The following is a 12,739-nucleotide window of genomic DNA, read 5'->3' as shown; positions in this document are numbered from 1 at the left end:
GTGACAGGGGTGTTGAAACAAAGACAGTCAGCTACTGTGGGGTCCTTTCACGTAAGGAAACCTGTCGACTTACTGGTTTCCCTTATTGCCTCTTGAGGATAAAATATTTGCTCTGTATCCAATAGGCCCCTCTGTCCATTCCTGTAGTTTAAGAACATTTGACAACTTTCTGGTGATTTGCTCCAGTATCTTAAATTTGATGGGGTCAGTCAGATAGAAGTGGGCTTTGGGTAATGATGAGAAATCTGTCTTTCAAACCCAAGCTCTGGAAGAGGTATTTAGGTGTAATTGATTGGACATCTGACTTGAGGTTATTGCCATTGTTTCATTGCCTGGTTTGAGGTTATTGCCATTATTTCATTGGCCGGATTGATCTTTTTCCCATTGTTTCATTGGCTGGTGGTCGCTATGAGAAATGAAGTTCTTGGGGGTATTGAGGTGTTTATTAACAGGTGGCGTAATAGAGAGCCAGGTGTGACCAGGGTCTAGTGAAGGTCCTGTGTGATTTCTGTCTTTATTTACAAGCGAAGTTAAGGCCCTCTGGAGCCACAAGCCTGCATCTGGTTTTCATACCTCCTCTGCTGCCAAGAGTTCGGGTGCCAGACCTTCCTTCACATCTGTTCTTTGAAACACCCACCCCCCCCCCCCCCCCCCCCCCCCACCCCCCCCCCCCCCACAAGAACAGGAGACGGGCACGTCTGCGGGCGGAGGATGCAAGAGTCACATGGACCCTGGATGAGATGAGGGGGAGAGTAGTGAGTTTTTTGATAGCCCCTTTGGGGGCTGTGTTGGAGAGGGGAACCACAGGGTCCTGTTTTGTTGTGGGAAAATCAGCAGGACCTGCAGGTTTGTGTGTATATGGTGGGGGGGGGGGGGGGGGGTAGGTTAGGCTGAGATGCCAATCACAGTTCAGCCTGCACCACTGCCAGTGGGTCAGTCACTATGTGCACACACAGCACCAGTTAACCTGATGGGATATGGCCACCATACCAATAACTTAATAGGGAGACATGTCATGCGAAGTGACATTCGGTAATTCAGGTTCCCGCCTATTTGTGGTGGAAAATCTCATCACAAAAGAGTTTACATTGAATGTTTTGTCCCCCCTCCAAAAAAGTTGTCTTACTAAGGTTGAGCAGTCAGGTATTGAAAGCTGTGGACTGAGCTTGGGAATTACGTCGGTCGGGAATTACTATCGCTGGTTTTGTTAGATTACTGACCATCCAGGGGTTTCTGCTCTACATCACTGCCGCTGTTCCTCCAGCCTTTCGGCAGAAAGTGCCTTAATGTAATGTAATGTAATGTAATGTAATGTATGGCCCTCCAGTCAAGGGTGATTCTAGAATTTGACCCTTAAGGGGGCACAGGTCTGAGATATGGGATGTTATCCCACCATGATTAAAGTTTACCGAGCCGGGGGTTGTGAAATGTAGGAAAATTCGGGACAAATTGTGAAATTTTTGTTAAAGTTTTAGAAAACCTACTTTGCAGAGGGGCTGTGACAAAAAACAGGAGCGTTGAAGCCCCCCTAGATAGGACCTTGACGCACCTATGCTTCCAGTCCACATGGATAGGAACTGAAAAATCTCTGTCTCCTTGTCTGTTAGTGAGATACCTGACAAAATGACAATATCTGCCTTATTTATGGTGTGTGCCTACTGTCTGCCTGCTTCTTATAGGTCAGAAATGTCAGGTTTGCTGGGTCACAAAGAGTGGCAGACCTCTGAAAATTACCCCCTGAACAGATGGTCTGTCAGTCTGCAGTGTGAACCGTGGGCCCCAAAAAGTCTGGAACTGGTTCTGACTAGCTGACAGTTGTTCCGTCTTGTTAGATACTGTGACGCTGATGGTCTTGGGGTTTCTCGTCTCCTCCCCCCCCCAGGCCCCCGGTCTACGCACAGTGGCCCAAATCACATGATCCGGCAGTGTTGGGGAAGCTGCAGCAGGCAGCATTCTGACCTTGTGGGGGCCTTGAGGGGTGAGGGGGTGGGGGGCTCAGCTTTGCTCTAACAGTGAATTTCCAGCTTTAATGGGGCTTAATTGCGTGTGATCAACGGCGGCCTGCCAGGCGCGTAAACTTGCAGCGCCTGTTTTGTTTTATGACATGCTACACATCGCCACTGGCGAGCGTGTGCCGGAGACCCCTCCCCCTCCCAGGCCTCACATAATTGGTGAGAGATGTGGGGGACATCTTTCATGCGATGGGAGCAAAGTCGTTTTTATTCTCTTTGGGATGGGGGGGGGATGACTGATGGGCTGAGCCTTCCATCTTTCCCCAGACTGCTCAGGGCCCGAGATCCAGACCTGAAATTCCCCCCCCCCCCTTTTGAAAGCTCGCCTCTTGCTCCAAATGCAAGTCTCACCCTTGCACAGAATTCCTCCTTAATTTGATCATATCCAAAGCTGCTTGCAAGCTGATTAAAGTCTTCCAGTTTGCGGGGTGGGGGCCGGGGGGAGCATTTCGAGATGTCATTAGTAACGCATATGTTTGCTTTTAAGTGGAGCTCATGGGGCGGGTTGGAGCCGCCCTCCCTTCACCGCGCCACCGTGCTCCCCACATGGCAAAGCGCCTGCTCTGGAAGCCTGCGAACCGGTGGCATTAAGGGCACATCGCCCGCATTGTGCTAAGCGGGTCATCATATGCTTCCCGAATTTGCACTTTCTGTGCTCTTGTTTGTCTTTTCCCACCAAGGCCTTATGGTTCGGCTGCGGTGCCGCGCTCACTTTTCTGCTCCCTCCTGTGTCCGATGGCAGCCAGACGATGCACGGCGACTGAGTATCTGTGCTCTGCTACTCAGCCAGTCGTGGTTTGGTTTCCTATTCACTGAGAATGACGTTGAACCTCTGCATGGCAGATCCCACACTAACTTGAACTGGATCCCTCTGACCACAGGTCTGCTTTGAACTCTCTCCAAAGATACATTATATAGACAAAGTATTGGGACATACCTCTTAATTATTGAATTCAGGTGTTTCATTCAGACCCATTTAGACGGGTGTAAAATCAAGCATAAGGTTTACAAACATTTATGAAAGAATGGGTCATTCAGTGAATTTGAGCATGGATTCTGTGAAATTTCTTCCTCGCTAGATATTCCACAGTGAACTGTAAGTGGTACTATTGCAAAGTGAAAGTGTTTAGTAACAACAGAATTTCGACGATGTACAGTAACTGAGTGGGGTCACCGAGTGCTGAGGCACACAGTGCGTAAACGTTGCCAACACTCTGTTGATTCAATAACTGCAGTTCTAAATTTCCTCTGGCATTAACTCCAGCACAAAAACTGTGCATCAGGAGCTTCATGGAATGAGCTTCCATGGCCAAGCAGCTGCATGCAAGCCTCACATCACCAAGCGCAATGCCAAGCGTTGGATGGAGTGGCGTAAAGCACACTGCCACTGGACTCTGGAGCAGTGGAAACATGTTTTCTCTGGAGTGATGAATCATGCTTCTCTGTCTGGCAGTCTGATGGACGAGTTTGGGTCTGGCAGATATCAAGAGAACATTACCTGTCTTAAGGCATTTTGCCCACTGTAAAGTTTGGTAGAAGATGGATAATGGTATGGGGTTGTTTTTCAGGGGTTGGGCCAGGCCTCTTAGTTCCAGTAAATGCAACTCTTAATGCTTAGCATACCAAGACATTTCGGAGAATTTTATGCTTCCAAATTTGTGGGCAAGGTTTGGGGAAGGCGGCCCTTTCCTGTTCCAGCATGACTGTGCCCCAGTGCACAAAGCAAGGTCCATATAGACATGGTGGGGTGAGATTGGTGTGGAAGAACCTGACTGGCCCACACAGAGCCCTGACCTCAACCCCACAGACTTTTCTGAATGAAATCCCCACAGACACACTCCATAAAGTCTGTGCTGGCCAGTCCCAGAAGAGTGGCAGCTGTTATAGCTGCAAAGGAGGGATCAATTCCATATTGGTGCCTATGGATTTAGAGTGGGATGCCATAAAAGTCACTGTAGGTGTAATGCCCAGGTGTCTTTGTATACTTTTATAGCGTATGAAGAGGTGTGGTGGTTGTTAACTACATCTGTACAGTATGCCTCAGAGTTTGACCTTTGTCAAATACATTTGTTCTGTATGAATTGAAAACATTTTATTAGTTATGTCTGAAGGCACCCTACAGGAGGAAGGTAGAACAGTCCCACTTAAACTGATATTTTTCAGCTCCAGTTCCTGTACTGTAAATATGGCCAATTGCACAATTATTGCTTCCAGACTCCATTTGACCCTAGTTTTCTTAGATAATGGATACTTCAGTGAAAGAACTGCTTTTCCACTGGTCTTAATCAGCACACCGGGCAATTAAACGCACGTGTGTTCCAGAAAATCTATTTTAATTGCCCTCTTGTTTTGTTTCTATGAATACAGCTTGACCGCTGTGGTCTGTGTTTCAGTCCAGCTCCAGGCAAAAAGCATGTCTGAGTGCCGCACTGCTAGTTCGAGACCACTTGTCTGCAGTCTTGGTCTCGTCTTGGACTCTACTTTATTTTGACTCGGTCTTGTCTTGGTCTCAGACATAAAGGATTCAAGGTTTTATTTCAAGACCAGTCAAGACCACTCATCGAAACACATCAATATTAATCACAATGGCTTAAAATTCATCTGTTTGTTAACCCTTAGAACCCGACGAATGCGAAACATCCTGATTTTTGCATCAATTAATCTGAGGCTCCTGCAATGATCCAATCAATACCCTTCTGGGGAAAAAAAAAAAAAAAAAAAAATATATATATATATATATATATAATATATCATTTATTTAGTATAAGCCTATAAATAAAGGGATAGAGAAAGACTGGAGTTCTACTAGAAATAAAATAAAATAAAAACACAGCATTCCATTTATTCGAGTCATGCTCAAAGTTCAAGGAAGACAATTGATTTTTTCACAATATTTATTCACAAAAGTTTGTAAATGTATGTTTAATGTCGAGCTCCATCAAAACAGGTGAAACTGGGACACCGCCTACATCAGGGATCTGTAATCTCATCTATAAAGGGCAGCAGTGTATGCAGATTTTCGGTGCAACTCCCTAAATAAATTACTAATTAGAGGACTGATTGGCTGAAGAGTCCTCGCACCTGGGTTTCAACAGCTGACTTAAAGGTCCCAAAAACCTGCATACACACCGGCCCTTTGTGGATAAGCCCCCCCCTGGCCTGCAGTACATGTAAAGACAATGACGTGCTACCGTGTTGGTTTGTTGTTTGAGGCTAAAATACCAAGTAAAAGTTTCCTTCTCAAATTTCACTTTACCAGTCATAGCGTATATGATAGAAATAAAGATTTAGCATTAGACTCTGAAGCAGTCCGTTATGTCTGTGTTTATCCAGTGGATCATAAACTAAACAAGGCTTTTCTATTTCAATTTCTTTCAGATGTTATAAAGAAATAAAAAAGAAAAAAAATATATATAAAATACTGTCTATCAGATAACTTAAATTGCTAAATGAATGCAAAATCAAAGATATTAATTCCCGCCTGGCACTAACCCTGTATTCCTTCACAATACTAAGCCATAATATGGTCCCCAAAGAAACCCCTGCATTCCCACATCATAGAGACTCTAATCTCAACATTTATTAGATTATATTTGTAGTGCCTCAAATATTTGTATTAGATGAGACTAAAGATTGAGAAATTTCAATAGGCGCAAGTAGTTTTTCCTCGTAAGGATGATGATATCGAGACCAAATCAGCATTTACGCATCAAATTATGATATATCTGAATAGCCCAGAATGTCCGGAATATCCGGAAAACAAAAGCATAAAGCATATGTGGCTAACTCATGAACATACAATGTAATAAGCCTAAAATCAAATGGATAGAAGAACACTTAAAAGTAGATAGTGTTGAAAGGGTTAACACAGTACTGTGATTGGGTGTAAAATGTCCTGCTTCAAAGTTGAAATGCAACCAATAAGGTGCATCTTATTTGAAAAAAATGCTACATTTCTACAGGAGCATTTACCTTGAAATTTTAAGAAAAAATGTCCATGGTTCAAATAATACTGTAACAGAAATTTTATGCCATGCTGCCTAGCCCCAAAATGGTGCCCATGTTCTGCAATTTATAGTGTGTTATGTTATGTAGACTCAAACATTAATCTGTTTCTGATCTTGACTTGGTTTAGTCCTGTCTTGGTCTTGTCTTGGTCTCGCCCTGCCTTGGTTTTGGTCTTATCTTGGTCTCGATACACTGTGGACTTGGTAATGACTTGGTCTCTGTTTAGATGATCTTGACTACATCACTAATAAATGCATCCGCTGAGCAAGTAACTGTTAGTTCAGGTGTACATCGCATGTATTCTCCTCGGGTCCACAGGCATAGGTCATTACTGTCATTATTCAGCCCTCGAAAATCGTATGGACCTAACTGGAGGCCCTGGTGCACATGAGAGTGAAACTAAGCTGGAGGTAGTCCATGTCACGGGTGGGCAGGCAGCTCAAAATCTTTCCACACTTAGGTATGGACTGGTTGCGTGACTTGACATGTAAACTGCAGTACAAGATGGAAAAACAATATTGCATCGGAAATTCAGGAATAACATGAAAACGACACTGATCCGGCCAGACCTACCGCAGAAGGAAATACCTGTACCTATTAGTCAGTGTTTTGCTGCCATGTTGGTTATGATTAACCATCGAGTCATGCTCAAAGTTCAAGTTTCACTTTTTTTGGAGGACAATGTATTAACCTGAAATTTTACTTGACAAAGTTTATTTGGGGCATATTATGAAGACCCAGTGCCCTGTAAAAATGTCTGGAAAAGCTGAAAGTACAAGAAGAAGATGACTAGAAGAAACGTGGATGGATTCAGGCATCATAAAGATGATCATGCCATTGGGAAGCCTCAAGACCTGGAGTGAAGGCAAAGTTCTGCAGGAATGCTGTCTACATGGTTGCCAAAAGTTGACATTGATGTACGGGAGCTAAAATTAATAATAAATGGTCAGACCCCCTTTCTGATGTCTGATGTTGTGTGATAATTCGATTACAGTGAATTTCCCCAGAAGGCATCTTATCGTCTGTTTTTTTTTTTTTTAACCAAGTGAGCAGCAGGCAGCAATGCTGACCTTTATAAGGAAACAGGAATTTTTATATGTGTTCCAGAAATCTCAAATATTTCATGATGGGTTGAATGGATGGATTGTAAAAGTTTGATGGGTTGAATTACTGAATAGCCAGAAGCGGTGGTGTCGCGGGATGGAGGTGGTGGTGGAGGGGGGGGGGGGGGGGGGGGGGCGACAATGTCTGGAGGATATTATAATATTGTAATATTGCAGAGTTGACTGGCACAATAAAAAAAACAGATCTTTGAAAGGCGAATATTATTGTGGTCAGTTTCACGATGACCTCAGTCTGAGTTTAATGACATGAGGTATTTTGCCAAAATCTGTGGTGGAAATGTTAAATTAACTGTATATGGGGAATCCTATGTCAGTCGGCTGAAAAATGACACCCCCCTATACACACACACACACAGATACATTTGCTACGGTGTGAAATAGCTGTGGGCTGTGAAAACACACTGGCGTATTCTGTAGACTTCTTACCATCAGTTATGCAGTGTGGGGAGCTGGGTGGTGAGTGGGGGGGGGGTATTTAGCTGTTGTCCCTGTCCCTGGTCAGATATTTTGCTGCCCTGCTCCTTTTTACAGCACATCAAGTGAGGCATGAAAAATAATTGCTCCCAATGACAAAGGTCTTGTTTGGTCATGAGTCTAGCTCAGATTTTATAACGGGCTGTAAATAAACACAGAGTTTCCGCCAAAATACCGCCAGGATGGTCACCAGGGAAGCCAAGATCAGCCTGCTATGGTTTTTTATGGCAGACGCGGGCTTTGCTGGAAGGACAGCCAGTTACACTGGACGCCTTCGCTGCAGCAGCCTAGTTAAGTAAGCTCACAGCCCTTAAGCTGCTTTATCTGGCATGCTGAGGGATTATGTTACTGCATAATTCATATTTTAGCATTTAAAGAAAATTTCTGCCCTTTGTCTGATACATCCTCCTAAGAGACAGTGTCCTTAACTGGATTAAGATGGAGGAATGTACTCTCGGAACAAAATGAAAATGCCGTAAGCCTTTCAGGACCTTTCTTTGGATGCAGCCAGTGCTGTGAATACAGTTGCAGCAGCAAAGCGACAGCAGCCAGCAGAATGTACCCCTTGTTATTTATTTAGCTATTTCAGTCTCGCCCCTATGAATGGTTTGTCTAACCTCCTCTGCTCCACCTTCTTTGGTTGTAGGTCTCGCCGTTGGAGCTCCATGATGCGCCCCGCTCTGCTCTGCAATTCCATCTCAGGGTCGCCCCTTGGGTTTACAAGCCAGCTGCTCCTATTGGGGTCCATAAATTATAGCAGTTCATTCGTCGCCAGCGGACCGCGTTGTGCTATTTTGGAAAAGACAGGCTGGCTGGGGCTACGGGCTGGAACGCTTCTGCGATGGTGACGGCTTGCAAATCGCTGTTCCTGTAAGGTTTTTTCGAAGGATGGATTATGGAGTGTGCCAGATCTTATGGCCTTAAGCAGATTGGCGATGTCCTCCGGGTTTCGTTAAAAGCACTTGACAAGCTTAGCTTACAATGTGGGGCTCAGCTGTGACGGACTTGTTTGGGGCTGTTACCTTGACGCTGCCCCCCCCCATTTCCCCTCAATTTCCTCCCCCCCTTCAAAAAAAAAAAACTGTCAAAACCAAGATGGCTCCCCATGTCCTCATACAACATTCCGGCACGACCCCAGAGATAAGGGCGACGGGCCGGATTCCATTCTGCTTTCTGTGCTTTTCTTCTTGGCCCGGTTGGGCCTGCCGGAACCTTCCCCAGTGCTCTTGTTCTGGCTGCAGTGCCAGTGAAAACCCGGGTCTGGCCCCCGTGAGAGATGCCTCTCCTGTCACGACCCCTGTGCTAGTCTGCTTCGGCCTATTTATTCTCTCCTTGTACTTGAAGTTCTCCTTCGTTTTCTTTACTCGCTGTGTAATTGCGACTGACGTTGGATGCGTGCATTGACCGCTTCCCATTCTCTAATGTTTTCTTCTTTTTTTTTCCACGATTCCCCAGTGCAATAATTAAACCGAATATTTGTCAAATGGACAGAATGTGAGGCAATTATTTTAATGAAGTGTAAGACAAACTGGCAGGGCAGCAATTACTGTGTGGGACTGACGGAGGGCCGGGACCCAGCCAAGAGCCAGTGACACTGCAGTAACCCCCCTTGTCAGCTGATGCCAGTCTCCCGTTGGAATCTGTGGGGGGGGGGGGAGGTTGGGGTAACAGAAAATTCAGCAGTTGTTAAGAGCTGTTTTGGCCGCCGAAATGACTGGCTGTGCCCCTCCCAAATTAATTACCCAATGATGCCCAACAGACACCCCCCCTAGTCGACTCTGGTGCCCTCAGTCAGATTGTCCCTGGCTGTCACATTTGTTCTGGCGCCAACACTGGTTGACAGCCCCCCCCCCCCCCGCCCCAATTACTGTTTTGCGTGTCACACACAGGTGATGTGTACAGGCTCGACCTTGCTCTCAGTAGGCCCCTTCTACACCCACCCCCCAAACCATAACACTTAAGCACTGACTCTGAGCCAGCCTGTGGCACCAGCCCGGATATAAACCTAGTTAGCAGATGACATATTTAACTCGTAGCCAAACAGAGCTTGACCGCCTCTTATTTTAATGCGGGCTGGAAAACTCGCATCACACTCTGCCTTATATGCGTTCATGAGCACGAATCCCTGGGTTCCATCCATCAGGGGGCTTATTTTCCTGAAAGCAGTTAAAACGAATTTTTGAAACAAATTAGTTCTTTTAAAAAAATAAATAAATAAAACATAATAATAATAATAACATGTATCCCGCCGTAACTCTTAGGAATGCTGTCACAGGCTGTTATTTTAGCCCCTGGCTTGTTGCTCTCTTCATTATTATCTTACATAATTAGCTGTAATGTCCTCCCTCTAAGTTTGCTGAGGCCCTTAATCACTGGGCCCAGTGTCGCGGGCCAGATGATGTTTTTTTCGTCGGTGTTTTATGATGCGTCTAGTCTTGCTGTTTTTTTTTTTGTCGCTAAAAACTCAAACTTTCTCTTTGGTGTGGCTGGTGGCGGCGAAAGCCATGGGTGACACATGTAGGGTGGGGGGGGGGTCATTGGAGGGGGGGAAGCTGCCCATTGCTGTGTTTTCTTTAGCCACCCAAGATCTTATGACTGGACACCGTCATAAATTCCCGTCGCTCAGGAGTGTCGTGTGTACTGCGGTGAGGAGAACCCGTTTATTTTCATAGTCACGTGTGTGTCCCCTGGGGGGCCAAGGGGCTGGGGGGCCGACCAGTAAATATCTTTTGGCAGCTGAGCCCAACCGTGCCCGTTACCTCGGCCCTCGGCGTCTGCGGAGACAATCGATAAACAGGCTTCAGACATCCGTCTTTCCTACCCGACAAGGAAAATAAAACCCCTCGTTTTAAGGCTCTTTGCTTTGGGGAGAGTAATCGCATATCATTCCATTTTCAAAGCGTGAAACAGCCCTGGAATTCCCTTCTGGAATCCTGCTTCCCCCTGACAGTCTGTCAGTCGAGCGTTTTAATTGTTTCTTTTTCTGTTAGGAGCTTTGGGCAGGTTAGTGCCAGCGTTCCCCAGCCGTAACTGTAGCTGTGACGCTGTAACGTGAACACTCCCCCCGGTCTCCAGCACCGCGCTCCCCCCGGTCTCCAGCACCGCGCTCCCCCCGGTCTCCAGCACCTCGCTCCCCCGGTCTCCAGCACCGCGCTCCCCCGGTCTCCAGCACCGCGCAAACAGGAGCCCTATTTGCTCAAAAGCATTGGAGTGCTTCACCTGAAGGCTCATATTTATGGACTAGAGCCCATGTTTCTGATTCTTTTCGGCGCCTAGTGTCAGGCCCAGCAATGCACACCGCACTTGCTCTGAGGGCCGGGTCCTCCTAGGTGTGTCCCATTTCTGCCTGTATGACTCACCATCCCTCTCTCCTCCCCTCTGCCCCCGCCCACAGCGGACTGCCAGCCCCCCTGTCAGAACCGGGGCTCCTGCAGCCGCCCCCACACCTGTGTGTGCCGCTCCGGCTTCCAGGGGCGCCGCTGTGAGGAGGTGGCTCCTGAGCAGGTCTACGTCCGCTCCGGAAACTCCCGCACCCTGCGGCCCATCCAGCCTGGCGCTGCGGCCCAGTCGCCCCGACGTCACGCTGCCAACAGCGGCAGCGGCTCCAAGACGCCGGCCACCAAGCAGCCTCCCCCCACTGCGTGAGTCCATCATCACCCCCGTCTTCCTGCTGCCGTTCTGTCAGTTCTCTTCCTCCTCTCTGCCTTGACATTCACCCCCCACTGTGCCCAAAACATAACCCTTTAATGAAATGTGTTCAGCGCCTGCAGATCTCTAATAGACCATAAAAATCAGTGGTCTTGGGTCCCAAAGATGGTCTTGACAGCTGTGACAAATGAAAACAAACATCTTGCACCTCATGCTGATGCACCCCTGATTCAAACATGCAATGGCTTTGTTTCTGATCTCATTCTGATAAGCTGGCCGTCATTGGGACATATTAAAACCTTGTTCACCCCAATGAACGACGAGCCGATAGGTAGGTGAAGGAACCGTCCGTTTACCAAGACTTGCTCCTGGAACGCATTTGATAGTAACGAAAGATCAATCTTACGCCCCATTCTGAAAGGAAAAATGTGATTCATGTTGTTATTTTATTTGCTTTGGCGTCCAGTTGTAAAAATGTTATTTCTGTGCGGTGACATTCTTGGCACTGCTGAATTGACGACCACCATGACGGGGGGGGGGCTTCCTACAGTACATTAATTTCCGCTTTTACTGAGAGAAGTAATGGTACAGAATTGCGTTGCGTTTTTTGGGATATGTGAATATGACCTTGGGGGCTCGGCCATAGACGACCTCAGGTCCGGTCCTGGCGGTTGCCATGGTACCCAGTGAGCCTCGGCGCTAACTCAGGCCCTGATGAAGGGTTTGTTAAGCGCTTGTCACCTGCTTTTTGAAGTGTGCAGAGTGGCCTGGCTTGGGCATTGGGTCACACGTTTCGGCTCACATATCTTTGAGGCACCAAACTATCTGTGAGAGTGTGTGGATTCATACATGGGCAGCATGGTGGCTCACACCCCCAGAGCTGGGGCTTGTAGTCCCACCCCCCCACTGTGTGGGCTGCGTCTGGCCTCCCGGTGGCATTCGGGTTTCCTCTACATTCTCCGGTTTCCTCTCGCAGTCCAGTTACATGACTATTTGCCTGTAGTGTGTGTAGGTGTGTCCTGTGATGAGCTGACATACTGTCCACCGTGTTCCACCGTGTTCCTCGGATAGCACCCCCCCCCCTTCACCCCTGTGACCCCCATATAAGATAAGCGAGTGGACAGATTTATTCCACCCTGGTAGCAGGTGGTCTCTCACCCCTGCAGCTGACATCTTTCAGGACGTGCCCACAGACTTTACTGGCTAAAAATATCTGCAAACAAAATGTCGGGGAAACATTCACGCCTCTAGTATTTACTGCGCTCTCTTGATATTCATTATTTCAAAGTTGCGGTTTCAGACGCGGCTAGGATTGGGGGGGGGGGGTCGCCAGTCGCAGCACACGTGCTGCCTTCGACGCAGATGTAGTGGCAATCCTGCGGCCCGAGTCATGAGTGCAGGATATGGAAGAGCCTGCCACAAGTCACGTCTGCTGAGTCACACGTGCTGAGTCAGGCCTGCTGAAGCTGGTCC

The 12,739-nt window shown here is 47.2% G+C and overlaps 1 protein-coding gene across 2 annotated transcripts in view; it reads left to right on the top strand.

The window, feature by feature from the left end:
- The window catches only part of LOC111852403 (latent-transforming growth factor beta-binding protein 2), a 93,520-nt gene that overhangs the window by 10,361 nt on the left and 70,420 nt on the right, over positions 1-12,739 (top strand). For both annotated transcript variants that reach the window (XM_072699248.1, XM_072699247.1), the window contains exon 3: positions 11,013-11,259. In XM_072699248.1, coding sequence (XP_072555349.1) covers positions 11,013-11,259 — 247 coding nt within the window. The remainder of the gene's footprint in view (positions 1-11,012; positions 11,260-12,739) is intronic.

This window comes from Paramormyrops kingsleyae, chromosome 14, assembly GCF_048594095.1.
Source record: "Paramormyrops kingsleyae isolate MSU_618 chromosome 14, PKINGS_0.4, whole genome shotgun sequence".
NCBI lineage: Eukaryota > Metazoa > Chordata > Actinopteri > Osteoglossiformes > Mormyridae > Paramormyrops > Paramormyrops kingsleyae.
The sequence above is the reverse complement of the archived record's forward strand: the minus strand, read 5'-3'. Positions and strand labels throughout refer to the sequence as shown.